A 23,392-nucleotide genomic window follows, 5' to 3' on the forward strand; every position below is an offset into this window, starting at 1 on the left:
CTCGAAGAATTCTCTCCAGTAATTTCCCTACCACTGACGTAAGGCTCACCGGCCTGTAGTTCCCTGGATTATCCTTGCTACCCTCCTTAAACAAAGGAACAACATTGGCTATTCTCCAGTCCTCCGGGACATCACCTGAAGACAGTGAGGATCCAAAGATTTCTGTCAAGGCCTCATCAATTTTCTCTCTAGCCTCCTTCAGTATTCTGGGGTAGATCCTATCAGGCCCTGGGGACTTATCTGCATGAATATTTTTCAAGATGCCCAACACCTCGTCTTTTTGGATCTCAATGTGACCCAGGCTATCTACACACCCTTCTCCAGACTCAGCATCCACCAATTCCTTCGCTTTGGTGAATACTGATGCAAAGTATTCATTTAGTACCTCTCCCATTTCCTCTGGCTCCACACATAGATTTCCGTGCCTATCCTTCATTGGGCCAACCCTTTCCTGGCTACCCTCTTGCTTTTTATGTAGACGTGTAGAAAGCCTTGGGATTTTCTTTAACCCTATTTGCCAATGACGTTTCGTGACGCCTTCTAGCCCTCCTGACCCCTTGCTTAAGTTCCTTCCTACTTTCCTTATATTTCACACAGGCTTCGTCTGTTCCCAGCTTCTAACCCTGGCAAATGCCTCCTTATTCTTTTTGATGAGGCCTACAATATCTCTCGTTATCCAATGTTCCCGAAATTTGCCGTATTTATCCTTCTTCCGCACAGGAATATACTGGTCCTGAATTCCTTTCTACTGACATTCAAAAGCCTCCCACATGTCAGATGTTGATTTACCCTCAAACATCCGCCCCCAATCTAGGTTCTTCAGTTCCCACCTAATATTGTTATAATTAGCCTTCCCCCAATTTAGCACATTCACCCTTGGACCACACTTATCCTTGTCCACCAGCACTTTAAAACTTACAGAATTGTGGTCACTGTTCTCGAAATGTTCCCCTACTGAAACTTCTACCATCTGGCCGGGCTCATTCCCCAATATCAGGTCCAATACAGCCCCTTCCCTAGTTGGACTATCTACATATTGTTTTAAGAAGCCCTCCTGGATGCTCCTTACAAACTCTGCCCCGTCCAAGCCCTTGGCACTAAGTGAGTCCCAGTCAATATTGGGGAAGTTGAAGTCTCCCATCACAACAACCCTGTTGTTTTTGCTCCTTTCCAAAATCTGTCTACCTATTTGCTCCTCTATCTCCCACTGCCTTTTGGGAGGCCTGTAGTAAACCCCCAACATTGTGACTGCACCCTTCTTATTCCTGATCTCTACCCACGTAGCCTCGCTGCCCTCTGAGTTGTCCTCCCGTAGTACAGCGGTGATATTCTTCCTAACCAGTAGCGCAACTCCGCCACCCCTTTTACTTCCCCCTCTATCCCGCCTGAAACATCTAAATCCTGGAGTGTTTAGCTGCCAATCCTGTCCTTCCCTCAACCAGGTCTCTGTAATGGCAACAACATCATAGTTCCAAGTACTAATCCAAGCTCTAAGTTCATCTGCCTTACCCTTAATATTTCTTGCATTAAAACATGTGCACTTCAGGCCACCAGACCTGCTGTTTTCAGCAACATCTCCCTGTCTGCTCTTCCTCAGAGCTATACTGGCCCTGTTCCCTAGTTCTCCCTCAATGCTTTCACCTTCTGACAATGCTTTCACCTTCTGATTCTCTTTTTCTCCCAGTTCACATCTCCCCTCACTTCCATTCCCACCCATTTATTTCCTTTTCTTTGAATATCTTTCCCCTGTCTCCCTTCTTCACCTCCCCCACCCATCTTCCTCATTTCCAATGAATACAAATGCTCAATCATTTGCAGTGATTTTGAGAGAAGGTTTCCACAAGTTGCCAAGGGAAAAAACTGTATATTTGATTGTTTGAATGTCAGCGTCCTTGATGAGTGGAATGATTTAAAGTGTCCATTTTCTCGATTTCAGCCAACCCTCAGTGAAAATCACAGCCTCGAGACTGAAGAGGTGGAGGACCTATCCATCCTAGAGTAAGACGCTCACAAAGTTAATTTCATTGATTTTGTGAACTGTGAGTAGGAAAGTGAAAGACTTCAAGAGGACGTAAGCTGGTGGAATGGGTGTACATGTGGCAGATGAAACTTAATACAAAGAAGTGAGAAGTGATACATTTTGGGAGGAAGAATGTGGAAAGGCAATATAAACTAAAGCTCACAACCCTAAAAGAGGTGCAGTAGCAGACATTATGGCCTAGATTTTCCTTCACTATCCTGCCCCAGTCAATCTGGAATGATGGCAGTGAAAAATCGAGTATAAAAACTGGCAAGTCATGCTACAATTGTATAGAACCTTGGTAAAGCCGCACTTGGAATATTGCGCACAATTCTGGTCGCCACACTACCAGAAGGATGTGGAGGCTTTGGAGAGGGTGTAGAGGACGTTTACCAGGATGTTGCCTGGTTTGGAGGGTGTTAGCTATGTGGAGAAGACTCGGACTGTTTTCATTAGAACTACAGAGGTTGAGGGATGACCTAATAGAGGTCTGCAAGATCATGAGGGGAATGCATAGAGTGGATGGACAGGCATTCTTTCCCAGGGTGGAAGGTTCAGTCATCAGGGGGCATAGGTTTAAGGTCTGTGAGGAAAGGTTTAGAGGAGATGTGAGAGGCAGGCTTTTTACGCAGAGGGTGGTGAGTGCCTGGAACATGTTGCCAGGGGAGGTTGTGGAAGCAGATACATTAACGGCGTTCAAAAGGCATCTTGACAAACAGATGGATAGGATGGGTATAGAGGGATACGGCACAAGGAAGTGCTGAGGGTTTTGGCCAAGGTTGGTATCATGACAGATACAGACTTGGAGGGCCAAAGGGCCTGTTCCTGTGCTGGATTGTTCTTTGAAAACAAGATGCAGAAATATATTACCAGTCTATGGCCCATCTTTGAATTTTCTCCACTGAACAGACCCCACCCCTCCCCCACCATCCAACCACCCCCATCCCCGCCTTACAAATATTTTCATTGAATTTTTACATCTGTACAATAGATGACCAAGACGGGTTCATATGTACAATTCACATGATCCCCTAACATCGTCCTCCCTTGTCCCTCCCCTTCTTCCCCTCCATTTTGTTGTTCAGGCTCTATCTTGGGTCCTTTCTTCTGTTGTAGATGTTGTAGGCTCTCTTTCATTTTGTATTTGTTGCTTTTGACCCCATGGCTTTGTTGGGGTGGGGGCCCTCCTGCCCTCTTCTCAGTCTTTCCTGTGTCCCCTCCTCGTGTTTCTCTGGGTTTCTTCCTTGCTGTCCCCCTCCCAACCCTTTGTTCCTATCTTCTCTGTGTGGTCCTGTCTGCCCTCATTGGCTCCCCTGTCCCATCTCTTCCTATCCGCTATTGCCTCAAACAGGTTTTGGAACAGGCTAATGAATAACCCCCACACTTTGTTGAAGCCCTCACCCGACTTTCGGATGGTGAGTTTGATCTTCTACAGGTGGAGAACTTCCGACAGGTCTGCCAGCCAGTCCTTAGCTGTGGGTGCTACTGCTGATCACCAGCCAAGCAGGATTCTCCGGCGGGTGCCTAAGGACGCAAAAGCTTCCCCATATGTGGTTCTGGATGGACTGATACCCCGAAGACTGCTGCTCTCAGGCACGGTTCCAAACTCACCCGCACAACTTTGGAAATTGCCTCGAAGAAAGCTGTCCGGAACCCGACAAGTCTGGGGCAGGCCCAGAACATGTGGGCATGGTTGGCATGGCCTCCCTGGCACCGTTCACACTTGGTCTCTACCTGAGTGTTCTTCAAAGTCGGGGGCGCGACTCGCGGGCGGGTGTCGGGAAGGTCGCGGAGCCGTTGTCCGTGGCGCTCCCGATTGCGCAAATCCCCGCCCAGCAGCCGACTTTTCATAACACCGGCTGCAAGAGGCCGCTAACATGTTAAAATAAAAAATCAGCCGCATTGCGCATGCGTGCGCGATGATCGGCGCGCATGTGGTGCGGCCACTATTTTTTTTAACGTTGCTGCTTTTTGTTTTACAAGTTCTGTAGTGGTTTGTATTCATTTATTTTATTCCTTTAATTTTTATTTTTTTCATTAATTTATTCATTTAATTTCTTTACAAGTTCGGGGGGTTTTATTCATTTTTTTCATTTATTTTATTAATTTAATTTTTTTTACAAGGGGGGAGGTTTATTTGATAAAATTTTACAGGAAAAAAATGCAGAACTTTGGACAGATGGAGACTCCATTCTTTCCGACACAGGAAGGCTTCACATTCATCCAACAGGTTCCATTGGAGGAGCGTGTACGAGGGCCAAAGAGACCCAAAACCATTTCCTCCATTTTTGTCAGCAGCAAACAAGGTAAGAGAAAATGGTGGTCGCACAGGTCGGCCGGTGTGGGCTGCGAAGGTCGGCAGGCGTGGATCGCGAAGGTTGGCCGGGCTGGGTCCTGAAGGTTGGCTGGTTGGTAAAAATGGGTCCCCGGAAATAAAGTTTGAAGAACACTGCTCTACCTGTTCATTCAAGAACCTGTTCATTCGGGTTCTGGTTAGATGCGCTCTGTGCACCACCTTGAACTGTATGGGGCAGGAGGAGGCGGAGCTGGCCCTGCTCAGTTCTTCACTCCAGAGTCTCCGCCCTATTTCTATCGCTAGTTCGTCCTCCCATTTCTGTCTTGATCCATCTAGTGGTGACGTCACGCTTTCTAACAGTCGTCCGAAAATGTTCCCCTTCTCTATAAAGTCCACATCCAGTAGTTCCTCCAGCATTGTGTCTGCCCAGTTGTGGTATTGCAGGTTCAGAAAGGCCAGGCCGCCCATGTTTCTTTTCCTCTGCAGTGTAGTTTTGTCGCCTCTCGCACCCCATACAAATGCCTGATCATTTTATCTATTCCTTGGAAAAAGGTCTTGGGGATGAAGATTGGTATGGATCTATGGATCAGGAGCTGGTTTAGCACAGTGGGCTAAATAGCTGACTTTTAAGCAGACCAAGACAGGCCAGCAGCGCGGGTTCAATTTCCGTACTAACCTCCCCGAACAGGTGCCGGAATGTGGCGACTAGGGGCTTTTCACAGTAGTTTCATTGAAGCCTACTTGTGACAATAAGCGATTTTTATTTCATTTTCATTTTTCACTTTCAACAGAAAGAGGAACCTTGGCAGTACGTTCATCTTGATCGTCTGCACCCTCCCCGCCAGGGAGAGCGGGAGTGCGTCCCATCTCTGTAGGTCCTTTTTGACTTCCTCTGCCAGACTGGTCAGATTCCACTTGTGGATCCGTGTCCTGTGATGGGTTATCTGGATCCCCAGGCCACGGATTTTGTATTGGGCTAGTTTGAATGGTAGACCCTACAACTCCATCGCTCCCCCATTCGGGTTCACCGGGAATACCTTTTCTCTGTGAGCCCGAATCGAGATGAACTTCCCCCTGATAACCGCCTTCAGTGCCTCCTACACCACCCCTGCCGAGACCTCACCCGTATCATTACTCTTTATGTACCCCCGAATGGCCTCCATCACCCACTCACACACCTCATCCTCCGCCGGTAGTCTTACATCTAACCTCCATTGTGACTGCTGGGCCTTAACTTTACTCACTCTCAGGCCTACCCAGTGTGGGCCATGGTCGGACATCACAATTGCTAAGTATTCAGTATCCACCACCTCCGCCAGCAGCGTTTTGTCCAGCACGAAAATGTCTATCCTGGAGTATACCTTGTGCACATGGGAGTAGAATGAAAATTCCTTACTCCTTGGCCTCCCACATTTCCATGGATACGCCCCTCCCATGTGCTCCATAATACCCCGCAGCTCTTTCGTCATTGCTGACACCTTTCCAGACCTGGGACTCGACCGGTCCAGTCTAGTTGAATAGATCCAGGACCATGTTGAAATCCTCCCCATAATCAGTTGGTGTGAGTCAAGGTCCGGAATATTCCCTAGCATCCTCCTAACAAACTCAGCACCCGTGCTTGCAGCGAAACCAGAACTCAGGCGATCGCAGCGCACAATCAGGACGCCGGACAGACTCAACCTGTGAGCCACTTCACCCCCGCTGGACTTCAATTTTTTAACAAGGGGTGAATGTGGTGAATGTATTATGACAGCCATTCACCACTATTGCATTGTACTATGTTGTTGCCCCTGTGGGCTCCACCTATGGACCATTGTTTGTATTACACCGCTCTGTACCATGTTGGTGCGCTTGTGGGCTCCGCCCCAGGCTCCCCCCCTTGAGGGGAGGTATATAGAGCTGCTGCCCTGCAGGCGGCTCCCAGTCCAGAGCAGTCGCAGGCAGGCACAGTTCTAGCTGATTAAAGCCAGAGTTCACTTCAACTCTCCATCTCGTGTGGATTGATGGTCGCATCAGGGGGCACCCTACCCCCCTCCCCTGTCGATCAGCCATAGCCCCTCCTAAGACAGCCCTTGGTCCATGCCCCGCACCTCACTGGCCTGCCCTCCAGCAGCTACCGTGATCGGCTCTTCTCCTCCACCACTCTAAAAGTCCCCTCCCCGTCAGCAGTCTACCCCCTCACCCTTCCCCCCTCCCACTCCCATGTTGGTCAACAGTCAACAGCTCACCCCCCACTATGCTTCCGTGAAGTAACCCTCCCAGCTAGCCTGGCAGCCCCCGCCCCTAGCACCTAGCATCCTAGTCCCCACTGATTCCCCCCCCCTCGCTCTTAATGCAAACTCCCAAAACAATGGCAAGAAGCAAAAGCAAACAAACAATGTCTCCCAAGGTTCGAGGACAAAGGCCCACTCCTCCTCCCTTAACAAAGTATTATCTAGTCAACTAACCTCAACAGAACCGGATGAAAAACAGAAAAAAAAAGAAAACATGAACAAAGCTTCAAATGTCATTCCAGTCATCTCAAATTAAACGTTGAAAAGTTTAAAGTTTTTACAAAACATAGCTCATAGCTCAGTTCCCCATAGTCACAGTTCAAGGTCTTCATTCTACTGTCAGTTTATTGTCTTTCATAAAGTCCGTCATGTCCTCCTACGAGCCAAAGTACAGCTCCCGACCCTCATAAGTCACCCAAAGACGGGCGGGGTAAAGCAGACCAAACTTTATTCCTTTCGCATATAGGGCTGACTTGACCTTATTGAAACTCACCCTCCTCTTTGCTCCCAAGTCCTGTTACAGCCGGATCTCGGCACCTTCCCAAACACACCGCTTCATCTGCCTGGCCCATCTCATAATACGTTCCTTGTCTAGGAACCGATGTAATCGTACCACCATCGCCCTCGGGGGCTCACGCCACTGGGCTTACGCATAAGTGCCCTGTGGGCCCAGTCCACCTCTAACGGCTTGTCGAACGCACCTTCCCCCATCAGCTTCTCCAGCATCTTCCCCACATACGCACCAGCATCCGATTCTTCTTTCCCCTCCGGCAGACCCATGATCCGTATGTTCTGCCTCCGTGAACAGTTCTCCAGGTCCTCCATTTTCTCCAGCAGTCGCTTCTGCTAGTCCTGCTGCATCTCGATCTCCGCTGCCATCAATCCAACGTCTGGATCCCCTGTCCCTGGGTTGTCAGTCTTGCCTCCATGCAGTCATCCACTGCCTTGATCGAGTCCACCGCCCGGGCCAGGTCCTCCGCACACTCCTTACGTTGTTGGGAGCACTTCTCATTCAAGAAGCTCACCAACTGGTCCCTCAATCACTGAGCTGGCGGGGCTGGACCCTACACATCTGCCATTGCCACACTCCAAATCTGGTCCTCACTCACCACCAGCTTCTGATTCCTCCTTTTCCGATTTTTCCTGGGGCGCAGCTCCATAAACTAGGGATCCCCTCCTTCTGTTTCTGCTTCTACACCCTTACTTCACAAAATTCCTACAACAATCCGGCGTAAAAGCCATAAAAAGACCACCATGAGAGGAAGCTGCCAAATGTGCGACCTTTCACTCCATGACCGCCACCGGAAGTCAGATTTTTAATTGTTAATGGGTTGAAGGGTTACTGAATGGGCAGGATGGCTGAGCTGAGGCAATGATGAGATCTGTCATGATAGTATTGGATGGTGGAGGAGGCTCAAGTGGCGAAGTTGCTTACTCCTGCTCCTAGTTCTGATGTTCTAAGAAAGAACTATTCTTCTGATTTCACAATCCAGCTCTTGGTCTGCAGTCCTGTAGGTAACAGCATCTCAGGCATAAATCTGGTGTTCTTGATTAATAAGGGAATTTCTTGACTAATATGGAGATCAGGGGTTATGAGAAGAAGGCAGAAGAATGGTGATTATCAACATACCAGTCATGGTTGAACTGTGGAGGAAACCCAATGGGCCAAATGACCTAATTCTGCTCTCATATCTTATGGTCTTATGGCCTTAGAAATTATCGACACCCCAGGGAACCTCTAACAATCAAAACAATGTTCCATCAACGATATCTTGAAAGAACAAAGAACAATAATACAGCATAGGAACAGACCCTTCGGCCCTCCAAGCCTGTACCGGTCATGATACCACCCTTGGCCAAAACCCTCAGCACTTCCTAGTGCCGTATCCCTCCATACCCATCCTATCCATGTGTTTGTCAAGATGCCTTTTGAACACCGTTAATGTAACTGCTTCCACAATCTCCCCTGGCAGCGCGTTCCAGGCACTCACCACCCTCTGTGTAAAAAAAACCTGCCTCACAAATCTCCTCTAAACTTTGATAGTCATGTAAATGGTTAAAATCAATGATTTTCTCACCATTATGATCCCTTAATCACAGCTTTAGCAGACATATAGCATGTATGTTGTTAGTTTAAACCAGAGTTTTTAATAACATTCTGTCAACAAAATATAAAATATTACATATAATAATTTCCCACATTCATCACAAAAGGTGAACAAAAGTTGAGTTATTTTCCTCAATTCACCGGGTTAGCATCACAACTGAAAAATATCTTGCATGCATTGTGTTAGAATGATCTTTTTTCATAATCGGGCCATATGCAGAGTGAATTTTAAAAAAGACACAAGAAAATAGTGGGTGGTACGATAGCACAATGGCTAGCACTCTTGCTTCACAGCACCAGGAACCTGGGCGTGAGTGGAGTCAGCACGTTCTCCTTGTGTCAGTGGTGTTTCCTCTGGGTGCTCTGGATTTCTCCCACAAGTTAGGTGAATTGGACATTCTGAATTCTCCCTCAGTTTCTAAGGGATTTTTACTCATCGACCAGGGGATTTTCACAGTAACATCATTGCAGTGTGAATGTAAGCCTACTTGTGACACTAATAAAGATTATTATTATTTTTTACCCAACATAGCACTTTCCACCTGGGTGATCCCTGCATGCTAGCTGGCCATTCCATCCGGTGGTCCCACCGAACCCTTTGGGGATGTGGGGGAAGGAGGGTGGGGGGGGGGAGAGTTTGGGAGGCGGAGGGGTGGAAAGCAATGGGGGTTTGCACCAGAGCAATGATTACTGGCTGAACTGGAGTACCTGGCCCATGCCCACCCCAACATCTGCTTATCTCTCACCCCCCCCTCCCCTGGCCCCAGCCAGACAGCACAGGACAGCCCAGGCCATCCCTCACACCCTTCTGACAGAGAACAGAGGCAGGTTGAAACATTGTTGCCATGATGTTGCCGGGCCTCAAGGATGTTGGCTATGAGGAGAGGTTGAATAAACTAGGATTGTTCTCACTGGTTATACGAAGGCTGAGGGGAGAACTAATAGAGGTCTATAAAATTATGAGAGGCATGGACAGGGTGGACAGTCAGAGGCTTTTTCCAATGTCGGAAGTATCAATTACAAGGGGGCACAGGTTCAAGATGAGAGGGGGAAAGTTTAAGGGAGATGTGCGGGGTAAGTTTTTCACACAGGGTGGTGAGTACTTGGAACGCGCTGCCAGAGGATGTGGTGGAAGCAGGCATTTTAGCAATATTTAAAGAGGCATCTGGATGGGTATAAGCAGGAAATAGAGGGATATGGATCGAGTAAGGGCAGAAGGTTTTGTTTTTAGTTAGGGCATCATGATCGGCACAGGCGTGGAGGGTCTGAGGCCCTGTTCCTGTGCTGTACTTTTCTTTATTCTTTGTTGTGAACAGATGTTTATTGTGAAATGGTGAACATATATATATATATATATATACACAAGTTTGTGCCAGAGCCCCTAAAGCTATACTGTGTGCTGCACTCGTGCCAACTTAACTGGTATTACCTTTCTGGCCTTGCGGGTCCTCATGCTATGTCTAGGCCCTAATGCTACGACTATGTAGATCCCAAGGCGAAATCGTCACCACCAAGACCGCCATCCATGTGGTGTTGGCCTGGGTGGCACACATGGGCGACACCACCTCCTGCTACTGCAGGCGGTTGGACTCCTCCAACGGCACCTGCAAGCGCTGGGTGATTGCTGACAGTACCTCATGTAGTCCCCGGCTGTGGGTCTGTATCTCCACTTATGTTGGGAACACCCTTTCCATAAGGCTGAAACCCGTCTGGACGGCAGCTATTCTCTGGGATCGGGCTGTCCTCCGGTCACCCCTTTGGGGGTTCCTGCCTCCATCTGTTGCAACCGTAGCATGTGTGTAGTGTGCACCAAATAGTGTCCTAGGAGTCCTTCCCTAACATGCCCAACTGTGGTGAGTGTCTCTGGGATGGTGGAGGGTGTTGGAGACAGCTGTGTTGGGAAGTCAGTGTCTTCCCTGGATTGGTGCTCCGGGATGTCTCGGGCTGTGAGTCGAGGGCTCCCATTGCTGTCTGTGTCCGCTTCCTTGCTGCTATCCACTTGGGGTTGGGGTTATGGTCAAGGTCGGGGTGGGGGACAGCAGAGGGTCCCACCTCGTCATCAGGAGGTCCTGCAAGACACAAGACATGGCGCATGATTAGATCAAAGAGAGAATGCTGGAAAATCTCATCAGTCTGGCAGCATCTGTAGGGAGAGAAAAGAGCTAACCTTTCGAATCCAGATGACCCTTTGTCAAAGCTTTGAGTGGTGAATAGTGATGGAGGTGTGTGGGGGTGTTGCTGTGGTGGTGTGGGGATGGTGGTGGGATTCTGGTGGTGGAGGGGTGTGTGGGTGGTGGAGTGAGCTGGGTGTGGGGGTGGTTGTCGAGTGCTGGTGGTGGAGGGGGTTGTGGGGATGGTGGTGGAGGGGGGTGTGGGGATGGTGGTGGAGGGGGGGTGTAGGGTGGTGGTGGGGGGTGTGGGGGTGGTGGTGGGGCGGTGGAGGGGTGTGTGGTGGGGTGGTGGAGTGGAGCTGCGTGTGGGGATGGTTGTTGAGTGCTGGTGGTGAAGGGGTGTGTGGGGGTGGTGGAGTGGAGCTGGGTGTGGGGATGGTGGTGGAGGGTGGTGTGGGGGTGGTGGAGTGGAGCTGGGTGTGGGGATGGTTGTCTAGTGCTGGTGGTGGAGGGGGGTGTAGGGGTGGTGGAGGGGGGTGTGGGGATGTTGGTGGAGGGGAGTGTGGGGATGTTGGTGGAGGGGGGTGTGGGGATGTTGGTGGAGGGGTGTGTGGGGATGTTGGTGGAGGGGGGTGTGGGGATGGTGGTGGAGGGGGGTGTGGGGATGTTGGTGGAGGGGGGTGTGGGGGTGGTGGTGGAGGGGGGTGTGGGGATGGTGGTGGAGGGGGGTGTGGGTATGTTGGTGGAGGGGGGTGTGGGGGTGGTGGTGGAGGGGGGTGTGGGGGTGGTGGTGGAGGGGGTGTGGGGATGGTGGTGGAGGGGGGTGTGGGTATGGTGGTGGAGCGGGGTGTGGGGGTGGTGGAGTGGAGCTGGGTGTGGGTGTGGTTGTCGGGTGCTGGTGGTGGGGGGGGTGTAGGGGTGGTGGAGGGGGGTGTGGGGGTGGTGGTGGAGGGGGGTGTGGGGGTGGTGGAGTGGAGCTGGGTGTGGGGGTGGTTGTCGAGTGCTGGTGGTGGAGGGGGGTGTAGGGGTGGTGGTGGAGGGGGGTGTGGGGGTGGCGGTGGAGGGGGGTGTGGGGGTGGTGGAGTGGAGCTGGGTGTGGGGGTGGTTGTCGAGTGCTGGTGGTGGAGGGGGGTGTAGGGGTGGTGGTGGAGGGGGGTGTGGGGTTGGTGGTGGAGGGGGGTGTGGGGGTGGTAGTGGAGGGGGGTGTGGGGGTGGTGGTGGAGGGGGGTGTGGGGGTGGTGGTGCGGTGGTGTAGGGGTGTGGGGATGGTGGTGGAGGGGGGTGTTGGGATGTTGGTGGAGTGGGTTGTTGGGATGGTGGTGGAGGAGGGTGTGGGGGTGGTGGTGGAGGGGGGTGTTGGGCTGTTGGTGGAGTGGGTTGTTGGGATGGTGGTGGAGGGGGATGTGGGGGTGGTGGTGGGGCGGTGGACGGGTGTGTGGTGGGGTGGGGGAGTGGAGCTGGGTGTGGGGATGGTTGTCCAGTGCTGGTGGTGGAGGGGGGTGTAGGGGTGGTGGAGGGGGGTGTGGGGATGTTGGTGGAGGGGAGTGTGGGGATGTTGGTGGAGGGGGGGTGTGGGGATGCTGGTGGAGGGGGGTGTGGGGATGTTGGTGGAGGGGGTGTGGGGCTGGTGGTGGAGGGGTGTGTGGTGGGGTGGTGGAGTGGAGCTGGGTGTGGGGATGGTTGTTGAGTGCTGGTGGTGGAGGGGTGTGTGGTGGGGTGGTGGAGTGGAGCTGGGTGTGGGGATGGTTGTTGAGTGCTGGTGGTGGAGGGGTGTGTGGTGGGGTGGTGGAGTGGAGCTGGGTGTGGAGATGGTTGTTGAGTGATGGTGGTGGAGGGGGGTGTGGGGGTGGTGGTGAGGTGGTGACACACGTGCCATGGGGAACCGCAACTCAGCGGGGTCTCATTTACTCGCCCGATGGTCCCCTTTTAAAATGGGCCTGGACAGTTCCAGATGTGAGGTAACCCTGTTAAAAGCTCTGTAGATATTTCCAGCGGGATTCTCCGCAATCGGCGCGATGGTCCGAGGCTGCCATCAAAAACGGCGCGAACCACTCCAGCGTCGGGACGACTGGACGTAGCGGAATTCTCCGCTCTTCTGGGGGCTAGTTGGATGCCAGAGGGGTTGGTGCCGCGCCAGCAGGCGCCGAAGGGATTGCACGAGTCCGCGCATGCGCCAAAGGGCCGGCATTATCCCACGCATGCGCGGAACTACTGGCGCATTCTGGCACATGCGCAGGGAGGTGTCTTCTCCGCGCCGGCCATGGCGGAGCCCTTCAGGGGCCAGCGCGGGAGGAAGAAGTGCCCCCACGCTGATCGTTGGGCCCCGATTGTGGCCCCCCCCGGTGTCGAAACCCCCCCGCGCCCCCCTGAGGACCGCCCCAGCCGACTTACCTGCCAGGTCCCGTTGTGTGGGACCATGTCTAATCCACGTCGGTGGGACTTGTCAGAAACCAATGGCCGCTTGGCCCATCGGGGCCTGGAGAATTGCCGGGGGACCGCTGCCAACGCCCCCCGACCTGTGTGGCGTGAGCCCCGCCCCCGCTCGAAAACGGCAACCGGCGTCGGGGCGGCAGGGATGGATTTGCGTCGCCCCCCGGGGTTCTAATGAGTTTCAATCTCTCCTTCTTTCTTTTGTGAGAGTTCAGGTTGTGGAGCTGGTTTTTCTGCATTTCATCTGCTTTCATTGATTACAATGATGTGGAGATGCCGGCGTTGGACTGGGGTGAGCACAGTAAGAAGTCTTACAACAATAGGTTAAAGTCCAACAGGTTTGATTCAAACACGACACGAGCTTTCGGAGCGCAGCTCCTTCCACAGGTGAATGGCGAGGTATGTTCCAGAAACATTTATATAGACAAAGCCAGAGATGCTGGACAATGCTTGGAATGCAGGCATTTGCAGGTAATCAAATCATTACAGATCCAGGGAGAGGGATAATCCCAGGTTAAAGAGGTGTGAATTGTCTCAAGCCAGAACAGTTGGTAGGATTTTGCAAGTCAAGGCCAGATGGTGGGGGGTGGATGTAATGCGACGTGAATCCAAGATCCCTGTTGAGGCCGCACTCATGCGTGCGGAACTTAGCTATAAGTTTTTGCTCGGCAATTCTGCGTTGTCGCGTGTCCTGAAGACCGCCTTGGAGAACGCTTACCCGGAGATCAGAGGCTGAATGCCCTTGACTGCTGAAGTGTTCCCCGACTGGAAGGGAGCATTCCTGCCTGGTGATTGTCGCACGATGCCCGTTCATTCGTTTTCGCAGTGTCTGCATGGTCTCGCCAATGTACCACGCTTTGGGACATCCTTTCCTGCAGCGTAGGAGGTAGACTACATTGGTCGAGTCGCACGAGTATGTGTCACGTACCTGGTGGGTGGTGTTACCATGTGTAATAATGGTATCCAAGTCGATGATCTGGCATGTCTTGCAGAGATTGCCCTGCAGGGTTGTGTGGTGTCGTGGTCGCTGTTCTGAAGGCTGGGTAATTTGCTGCAAACAATGGTTTGTTTGAGGTTGTGCGGTTGTTTGAAGGCCAGTAGTGGGGGTATGGGGATGACCTTGGCAAGATGTTCATCTTCATTGATGATGTGTTGAAGGCTGCAAAGAAGATGTCGTAGTTTCTCCGCCCCAGGAAAGTACTGGACGACGAAGGGTACTCTGTCAGTGGTGTCCCGTGTTTGTCTTCTGAGGAGGTCGGTGCGGTTTTTTTGCTGTGGCGCGTTGGAACTGTCGATCGATGAGTCGAGCATATCCCGTTCGTGCGAGAGCATCTTTCAGCATCTGTAGGTGTCTGTTACGCTCCTCCTCGTCTGAGCAGATCCTGTGTATACGGAGGGCTTGTCCATAGGGGATGGCTTCTTTAATGTGTTTCGGGTGAAAGCTGGAGAAGTGGAGTATCGTGAGGTTGTCTGTGGGCTTGCGGTAAAGCAAAGTGCTAAGGTGACCGTCCTTGATGGAGATGAGTGTGTCCAAGAATGCAACAGAATTTGGAGAATAGTCCATGGTGAGTCTGATGGTGGGATGGAATTTATTGATCTCATCATGTAGTCGTTTCAGTGATTCTTCGCTGTGGGTCCAAAGGAAAAAAAAGTAATCGATGTATCTGGTGTATAACATCGGTTGCAGGTCCTGTGTGGTGAGGAAGTCTTGTTCAAACTTGTGCATGAAGATGTTGGCACATTGAGGTGCAAATTTGGTCCCCATGGCTGTTCCATGCATCTGGGTGAAGAATTTGTTGTCGAAGGTGAAGACGTTGTAATCTAGAATGAAGCGGATGAGTTGCAGAATTGCGTCTGGAGATTGGCAGTTGTCAGTGTTGAGGACTGAGGCTGTTGCAGCAATGCCGTCGTCATGGGGGATGCTGGTGTAGAGTGCCGAGACATCCAATGTGACGAGGAATGTTCCTGGTTCAACTGGTCCATGGGTGCTGAGTTTCTGTAGGAAGTCGTCGTATCGCGACAGAAGCTGGGTGTACCTTGTACGATGGGTTTCAAGATTCGCTCGATGTGGCCAGAGAGGTTCTCACACAGGGTCCCATTGCCTGAAACAATAGGACGGCCTGGTGTGTTGGCCTTGTGTATTTTCGGGAGGCAGTAGAAATCTCCAATGTGGGGATTACGTGGGATGAGAGCACGTAGGGTGCTCTAAAGGTCTGGATCCAAGGTCCTGATCAGTCTGTTGAGTTGGCGGATGTGTTCAAGGATTATATTGGGGTGTGATCGGATCGCTTAAGACAGATATGAAAGAGTATATCCATGGATGATTTGGCCACCATTTTAGACAGAAAGATAGAAAGAAAGAGACAAGACAGAAAGAGACAGAGAGAAAGAGACAGGAAAGAGACAAAGAGAACAAGACAGAAAGAGAGAGAGAGAGAGAAAGTAAAGGAAGAGAATTAGAAAAGAGTTCTGTATTCCTATTTCATTTTCATACTTTGACTTCAGCCTTTGACTTTTAAAGTTGTGTTCAGGCTATTATCTCAGAAGATAATTCCTGTGATTCTTTGAAGAAAATCAAATTGTCTACAAACTACCTTTTAAATCATTTTCAAGTTGTAACCAATGAACTTCAAATAAAACAATTCTTATTTGCACCTGACAAGTTTTTAACTTGAATTTCTACTGAGTTTCACCAATGTCTCAACAACAACCGGCAACCGTAAATTGAATAAAACTTCACAAATCCTAAGATACAACATTGGATCTGCGGGTAACTGTCTGTAGTGTTCCTGGTTGTTGAGTTGTCGGTATACTTCTTTGCAGTAGTCCATTCTATTCAGTATGACGGTGGCCCCTCCTTTGTCTGCTGGTTTGATGACGATGTTGCGGTTGGTTTTGATAGCGTGGATGGCGTTGCGTTGTACTTGGGTGACGTTCGGGGCTGCCTTGTGAATGCGACTGATGAATCTGGCATTGACACGACTTCTGACGGCTTCAGCGTACATGTCGAGTCTAGGGCAGCGGCCTTCCGGAGGTCAGTTTACAAGGGGTCAATGAGTTTTGAGATTCCACAGGCTGAGAGAGGTATTATTTTGTTATTGTAACTCCCAACAGGTGAGTTGGGGCATTCCCCAGTGAGGCCCAAGAAAAATAATGCCATTAGATAATGGGGTCTGTCTCATCCTGCCCAGAATGGACTCTTTTTTTTCTTCATTAGATCACGTCCCTCATGATCCAGTGTAAATGTTCACCAAATGCTTCTGTTTTCTGGTTTGTATTTTATTGTCAGGTTATTGTTGTGAGTAGCTGGGGACACATGCATTGTGACTAAACATCTTTTTATTTGATCCATAGGGAGGTCTGTGAAAGTTCAGTGTTGCTGAGTCTGAAGAGGAGATTTCACAGAGATATTATTTATGTAAGAGCTGGTTTCACTCCTTTAATAGGAAGCCGATCACTGATTTTTACATCAATCATGAAATGAAATGAAAATGAAAATCGCTTATTGTCACGAGTAGGCTTCAAATTAAGTTACTGTGAAAAGCCCCTAGTCGCCACATTCCTGCGTCTATTCGGGGAGGCTGGTACAGGAATTGAACCGTGCTGCTGGCCTGCCTTGGTCTACCTTAAAAGTCAGCTATTTAGCCCAGTGTGCTAAACCAGCCCCTATGGTTTTATATACTTGCATTATCTCACGTTATTCAGAATGGTGCACTGTCCTCACACTCAAACATCACACGGTTAAACATTTTGACCTGTTTGGTTTTACAATAGTGTATTGATCAAGTCACTTCACTGTATATTTGTGCAACTTTATTCTTGAACTATTGGGAATGAATTTCTCATGTGTATGCATGTTTGTGACGATATAAATGATTGTATTTGAGTGACTGTGCGAATGAGTAAACGAATGAATGCAGTTTTCAGGGGCGTAGTGCTTGTGTACATCAGGGGCGGGATTCTCTGGCTGTTTGCTGGCAGTGGAATTCTCTGGTCCCACCTGCAGTGCAGCCCCGCCCGTAGGTTTCCTAGCGACATGGGGTGGTTTAAGTGGGAAATCCCATTGACAAGCAGCGGAAGTAGAGAATCCCACTGCCAGTGAACACATGCCAAATTCCCCGTCCTCGCTAGCAGCGGCAGTGGAGCAGATTCGCAATGGAGAATCACGCCCAAATGTCAGCTGTGGTTCAATTGGTAGCATATTTGCCTTGGAACCATAAGGTTTTAGTTTCAAATCTACAGAAATCAAGATTGACACTTCTGTGTCGTACTGAGGGAGAGTTATGCTGTTGGAACTTCTGTCTTTCAGGCGAGATGTTAGACCGAGGTCCACCTGCCTCTGTGGGTGGGATTCAAAATGTCCCTTGTATTATTTCAAAACAGAGCAGGGAGTTATTGCCAAAGTCCTTGCCAATATTTATATGAACCTACAGTTTAGGAACAGTAAACCACTTGGCCCCTTGAGTTTGCTCCGCCATTCAATAAGATCATGGCTGATCTGATTGCAACTTCAACCCCATATTGCTGCTGACCCCTGATAACCTTTCATCCCCTTATTAATCAAGAATCTATCAAACTCTGACTTTTTTGTCTTTTCGTGATTTGCGTAGTTTATGCATTGTACCGAGGACGGTGTTTTGGCATGATAGAGCCGAGTTGGCATGTTCAAATCCTCACCAGTTTGTGGTGGCTGGAAGGAGTTGGGGTGGGGTCCTCTTTTAGTGGCACAGTTGCTTTTGAGTGTATTCACATTCTGACGGTGTGGTGTGCTTTGCCGGATGATGGCGAGCAGTGAAGATGCTGTTCTGTCTGAAAGTCTTGGCTCTGCGATACAGGTCATCAAGGCCCAATTACAAGAGTTGCAGGATGTTTTTATGGAGGTGTTGGAGGCACAGAAGGAGGTTCTTGCAACAGAGAAAGCACTGTCCCTGGTGGGACCCTGTCTCCGTACAACCGAGTTCCTGTTGCATGGCCTGTCATTCATCCTGACAGAGTTGGGAGAGAAAGAGTGGGAACAGGAAAGAGTGCCAAACTGGTGCCCAGGGTGCGTGGTGGAGAAGTTTCCGGTTGAGTTTGAGAATTGGGTGCTGTGTTTCAGGAATCTCAATCTGGAGACTGGACAATTTAACTTCAATGGGGCACATTTAATCCTGTCTTTGAGCTCTGGGGTTGTTCTGCATTGTTCTGTTCCTGATGTTGGTCGATAGGGATTGGAGATTGCCAAGACAGTCTAGTTACCCCCCCCCCCCCCCCCCCCCCCCCCCCCCCCCCCCCCCCCCCCACCACCACCACCACCACCCCGGACAGGAGTCTAGGTTCTGGTGAGACGTCATGCTGGAAGTAATGGTGTTCTGTGTTTCGTTCGATTGTTGGAATCCTTGGGAGATCCTGAAGAGTGCTCATCAATTCAGATCTATTTTTATCCTTGATTTCTATTTTCTTCGTGCGCCAGTGGAGAAATCCCGAGGACTGCGGCGCATTTCAGTTATTATCCTGGACATTAGTCCCTGATGATCATGTTGTTGTTTGCTTAATGTTGTCAATTTTTTAATTTGCAGGGAAGTGAATAATATGGGTGTGATATCCCGCACCGTTGGTGATCCTAATTTAAGAAGTTTATATCATATTTAGCCGAATTTTGAATCTGGGCTTCACAGTCATTTTTTCCTAAGTATATGTAGTTATTATGTTATTTGATGATCCTTCTGGTGGATGGCGATGTTTTTTGTTATCTCTCCGTTTCACTTGTAACAGTATAAAATAAATAATCTTTATTGTCACAAGTAGGCTTACATTAACACTGCAATGAAGTTTTTAAAAAAATTTTTAAAAATAAATTTAGAGTACCCAATTTTTTTTTTCCAATTAAGGGGCAATTTAGAACATAGAACATAGAACAGTACAGCACAGAACAGGCCCTTCGGCCCTCAATGTTGTGCCGAGCCATGATCACCCTACTCAAACCCACGTATCCACCCTATACCCGTAACCCAACAACCCCCCCCTTAACCTTACTTTTATTAGCACACTACGGGCAATTTAGCATGGCCAATCCACCTAACCCGCACATCTTTGGACTGTGGGAGGAAACCGGAGCACCCGGAGGAAACCCACGCACACAGGGAGAGGACGTGCAGACTCCACACAGACAGTGACCCAGCCGGGAATCGAACCTGGGACCCTGGAGCTGTGAAGCATTTATGCTAACCACCATGCTACCCTGCTGCCAATTCCATGGCCAATCCACCTATCCTGCACATCTTTTGGGTTGTGGGGGCGAAACACACGCAGACACGGGAAGAATGTGCAAACTCCACACGGACAGTGACCCAGGGCCGGGATTTGAACCCGGGTCCTCAGCGCCGTAGGCAGCAATGCTAACCACTGTGCCACCGTGCTGCCCCACACTGCAATGAAGTTACTGTGAAAAGTCCCTAGTCGCCACATTCCGGCACCTATTCAGGTACACAGGGAGAATTCAGAATGCTCAGCTGGTATAGGAATTGAACCCGCGCTGCTGGCATTGATTCTGCATCACAAACCAGCTGTCTAGCCTGCTGAGCTAAACCAGCCTCTATATGTGTATTGTAAGGAATACAAAGGGTCAACAATAAGATAATAACACTTCTCACCACCAGATGGAGATAAGGAACAGTCATATAAATATCATGTGACTCCTGGGATTCTGGGAAACAGTGGTTAGGCGTGAGATAGATTACTTGCATCGCATAGAGTTCTGTTGAAAGAGATATTGTATAGTTTTATTTAATAACTTCTTCCTTTTTGACTGGTTATAATCTATAATTTAGTAGTGTAAATAAATCAGCTTTGTTCAATAACACAGATTGATATTCTATACTACGTTCTACGTTCTGATAGACCCAACAGAGACATCACATCACTTGGAAGGAAGATGAACAGAGGTGGAGCGGGATGGGGGAATAGAGGGAATGGGTTGATAAGGTTAGCTCTGTCCTCACTGTGTTTGAAGAAGGCCCCCTTTCTTTTAATTTTTCCTTAGGGTCTTTTCCTTTTATTGGTCCAGGTAAACTGTGTGTTATCCTGTTATGGATTGGGATTTGTTTGACTCTTCCCTTAGGTTGAGTCAAGTCAGTCTTTTCTCCTGATATGGGTCTCTCTCTGTTTTCATTGCTGTCGGAGCTTTACTGTGAATGAGGGGAACTAAGAGTATCCCCTTTACATGGTGGCAATCTTTGTGGCTAAAGAGAATATGCTGGAAAATCTCAGCTGGTTTGGCAGCATCTTTAGGGAGAGAAAAGAGCTAACGTTTTGAGTCCAGATGACCCGAATTGGCTGTCCCCTCCCCGAAGGATTTTCTTCTCTTCTCCCCTTTCGGTTTGGGGGTGTTGGTCTTGACACTGGCCTGGCCTGGTGAGTAGTTGGGAATCTTTGGATACTAAAGGGGGAGGACTAGCTTCCCCTCTCAAGGCGCCCATGAGGTGGGTTTCTTGACGGTTTTCTTCCTCGGGTCTGGGGGTCTCCCTCGGCTAAGGCTCAGTTGTATATCCTTTCTTTGTGGTGGTGGGAGAAGTGCTTTGTCCTGAATGAGACGGAATTGATGCAACCTCAGAGGGGCGTAAAGTTTTGTTGAAGTCCTTGGGGCCAAGTTCTCTTGCGTTTTTGTGTGGTGGTGCTGGGCTAGGCCAGGGTTGGTACCGTGGTCAGTATCCTATTGCTCCATGGATGGCGGCGACACTGCTTCCTGGGGTGCCCATTGGTGTGTCAGATGGATCGACACCCAGATGGGTGATGATTTTGGTATGGCCCAAGTATTGTGCCCAATGGTTATCCTGTTTCTTCTCTTCTTCGGAGTAGGAGGTGGTCCCCTCCGTGGTTAATTGGCTGACTCTCCTCTGTTTTAACAATTTGGGTGGTGGCCTATAGATTTGTAATAATAATAATCGCTTATTGTCACAAGTAGGCTTCAATGAAGTTACTGTGAAAGCGCCTAGTCACCACATTCCAGCGCCTGTTTGGGGAGACTGGTACAGGAATTGAACTCGTGTTGCTGGCCTTGTTCTGCATTACCAGCTGTTTAGCCCACTGTGCTAAACCAGCCCCTAATGTTGTCTTAAGGTAGCCCCAATGTTTTCTTTTGAGTGGACCTGGTTGTTGGAGGGTTGTTCTGGCACTCTCCATTCTTTTGGAGGTGTCCTTGACGACCCCCTCTCTCTGGAGTAGGGTTCCCCCCTTTTTTTCAATTGGGACCCGCCGATATCCTTATTGACCTTGGGCTCCATGGTTTCCTGTTACAGCAGAGCCAGCCACGGTGCCATGAACCTGGCTACTGCTGCCTTCCCCTGGTGAGCCATCTCCCCCAACAGTATCCAAAACGATATACCTGTTTTGGAGGAAGATGACCGCAGGGGACACCTGCACTGCCTTCCTGCTTTTCCTCTACCTTTTGGCCACCCATTCTCTTTCTCCCTCAGCAATCCTAATCCATGGTGTGACCAATTGGCTAAATGTACTATCCTCAACTTCTCAGTATCACGGATGCTCCAAAGTGAGTCCATCCGCAGCTCCAGAGCCGTCATGCGGTCTAACAAGAGCTGCAGCTGGACACACTTCCCGCAGGTGAAGGAGCCAGGGACATCAGCCACGTCCCTGAACTCCCACATTGAGAAAGAGGAGCAGTGGAAGCAGGATCCATAGAATAGAATTTATAGTGCAGAAGGGGGCCATTTGGCCCATCAAGTCTGCACCAGCCCTTCGAAAGAGCACCCTATTTAAGCCCACGACTCCACCCTATTCATGTACCCACACCAAACCTTTTGGACACTAAGGGGCAATTTATCATGGCCAATCCACCTAACCTGCACATCTTTGGACTGTGAGAGGAAACCGGAGCACCCGGAAGAGGGCAGCACGGTAGCATTGTGGATAGCATAATCGCTTCACAGCTCCAGGGTCCCAGGTTCGATTCCGATTTGGGTCACTGTCTGTGCGGAGTCTGCACATCCTCCCCGTGTGTGCGTGGGTTTCCTCCAGGTGCTCCGGTTTCCACCCACAGTCCAAAGATGTGTGGGTTAGGTGGATTGGCCATGATAAATTGCCCTTAGTGTCCAAAATTGCCCTTAGTGTTGGGTGGGGTTACTGAGTTATGGGGATAGGGTGGAGGTGTTGACCTTGGGTAGGGGGTAGGGTGCTCTTTCCAAGAGCCGGTGCAGACTCGATGGGCCGAATGGCCTCCTTCTGCACTGTAAATTCTGTATAACGCGGGTCTGAGATCTCCTGCCATTTATAATCTTAAGCTTAACTTAGTCCAACTATAATATCAAATAATAGATAAATGAAAAAGGAAAAAGAAAAAGAAAAATTGTTACCAATCACACGATAAAAAAATCTAGAAATAGAAAAAACCTTACCTTCTCGACACACCTCAGGGAAAACTGTCACTTGAAAACAGCTCCTCCAAAAACCACCTTCTGGATACAGTGACCGCAATGCACTGATGCAAATTTTCCCCGCAACAGCCAATCAGCTGCTCTGCTCTGCTGCCCTCTGCTGGATCTTGTTCTCACTTTTTCATATTTTGTTATGGGAGACCCTGGTTTGAGATCTGAGATTTCCTTGAGGTTGTGGTGACTGGCCCTCTTCTTGTTGTCGTGTCATTATATAATGTCTGTCTGTTCTGTACTGGACCTGAGGAGGAGTTTAATTGTGTTGTGAGAATCAGTGTAATTTTGTATTAGCTCTGAGATTCCCGGGATGTTATTTGTACCTCTGTTATTCTTTTTTTGAAGCAATGGGTATGATGCAGGTCTGTGCATTATCCTGTTTTGGTGCAGACGGATCTTGTATCAGTGGAGGGAACACGTTGGGGATTTTGCCCCTGAATCATCTGATCTTATTTGTTTCCATGCCTGCAGAGAGGTCAATTTTGTGTTATGCCTATTGTACATTGATAACTATGGCTTTCCTTTCTCTTCTGTTTTGTAAAAATTGAACACTTCAATAAAAATATATTTTAAAAATATATTCAAAGATCTTTGCGTGGCACAGTGATTAACACTGCTGCCTTATAGCTCCAGCGTCCGGGGTTCAGTTCCGGCCTCAGGTCACTGTCTGTGTGGAGTTTGCACATTCACCCTGTGTGTGTGTGGGTTCCGGGTGCTCCGGTTTCCTCTCACA

At 49.5% G+C, this 23,392-nt stretch overlaps 1 protein-coding gene across 1 annotated transcript in view; it reads left to right on the forward strand.

The window, feature by feature from the left end:
- The window catches only part of myo15b (myosin XVB), a 709,406-nt gene that overhangs the window by 6,372 nt on the left and 679,642 nt on the right, over positions 1-23,392 (forward strand). Inside the window, exons 2-3 of the mRNA XM_038776546.1 lie at positions 1,937-1,998; positions 16,592-16,655. Of these exons, the coding sequence (XP_038632474.1) occupies positions 1,937-1,998; positions 16,592-16,655 (126 nt within the window). The remainder of the gene's footprint in view (positions 1-1,936; positions 1,999-16,591; positions 16,656-23,392) is intronic.

Source organism: Scyliorhinus canicula, chromosome 18 (genome assembly GCF_902713615.1).
Source record: "Scyliorhinus canicula chromosome 18, sScyCan1.1, whole genome shotgun sequence".
NCBI lineage: Eukaryota > Metazoa > Chordata > Chondrichthyes > Carcharhiniformes > Scyliorhinidae > Scyliorhinus > Scyliorhinus canicula.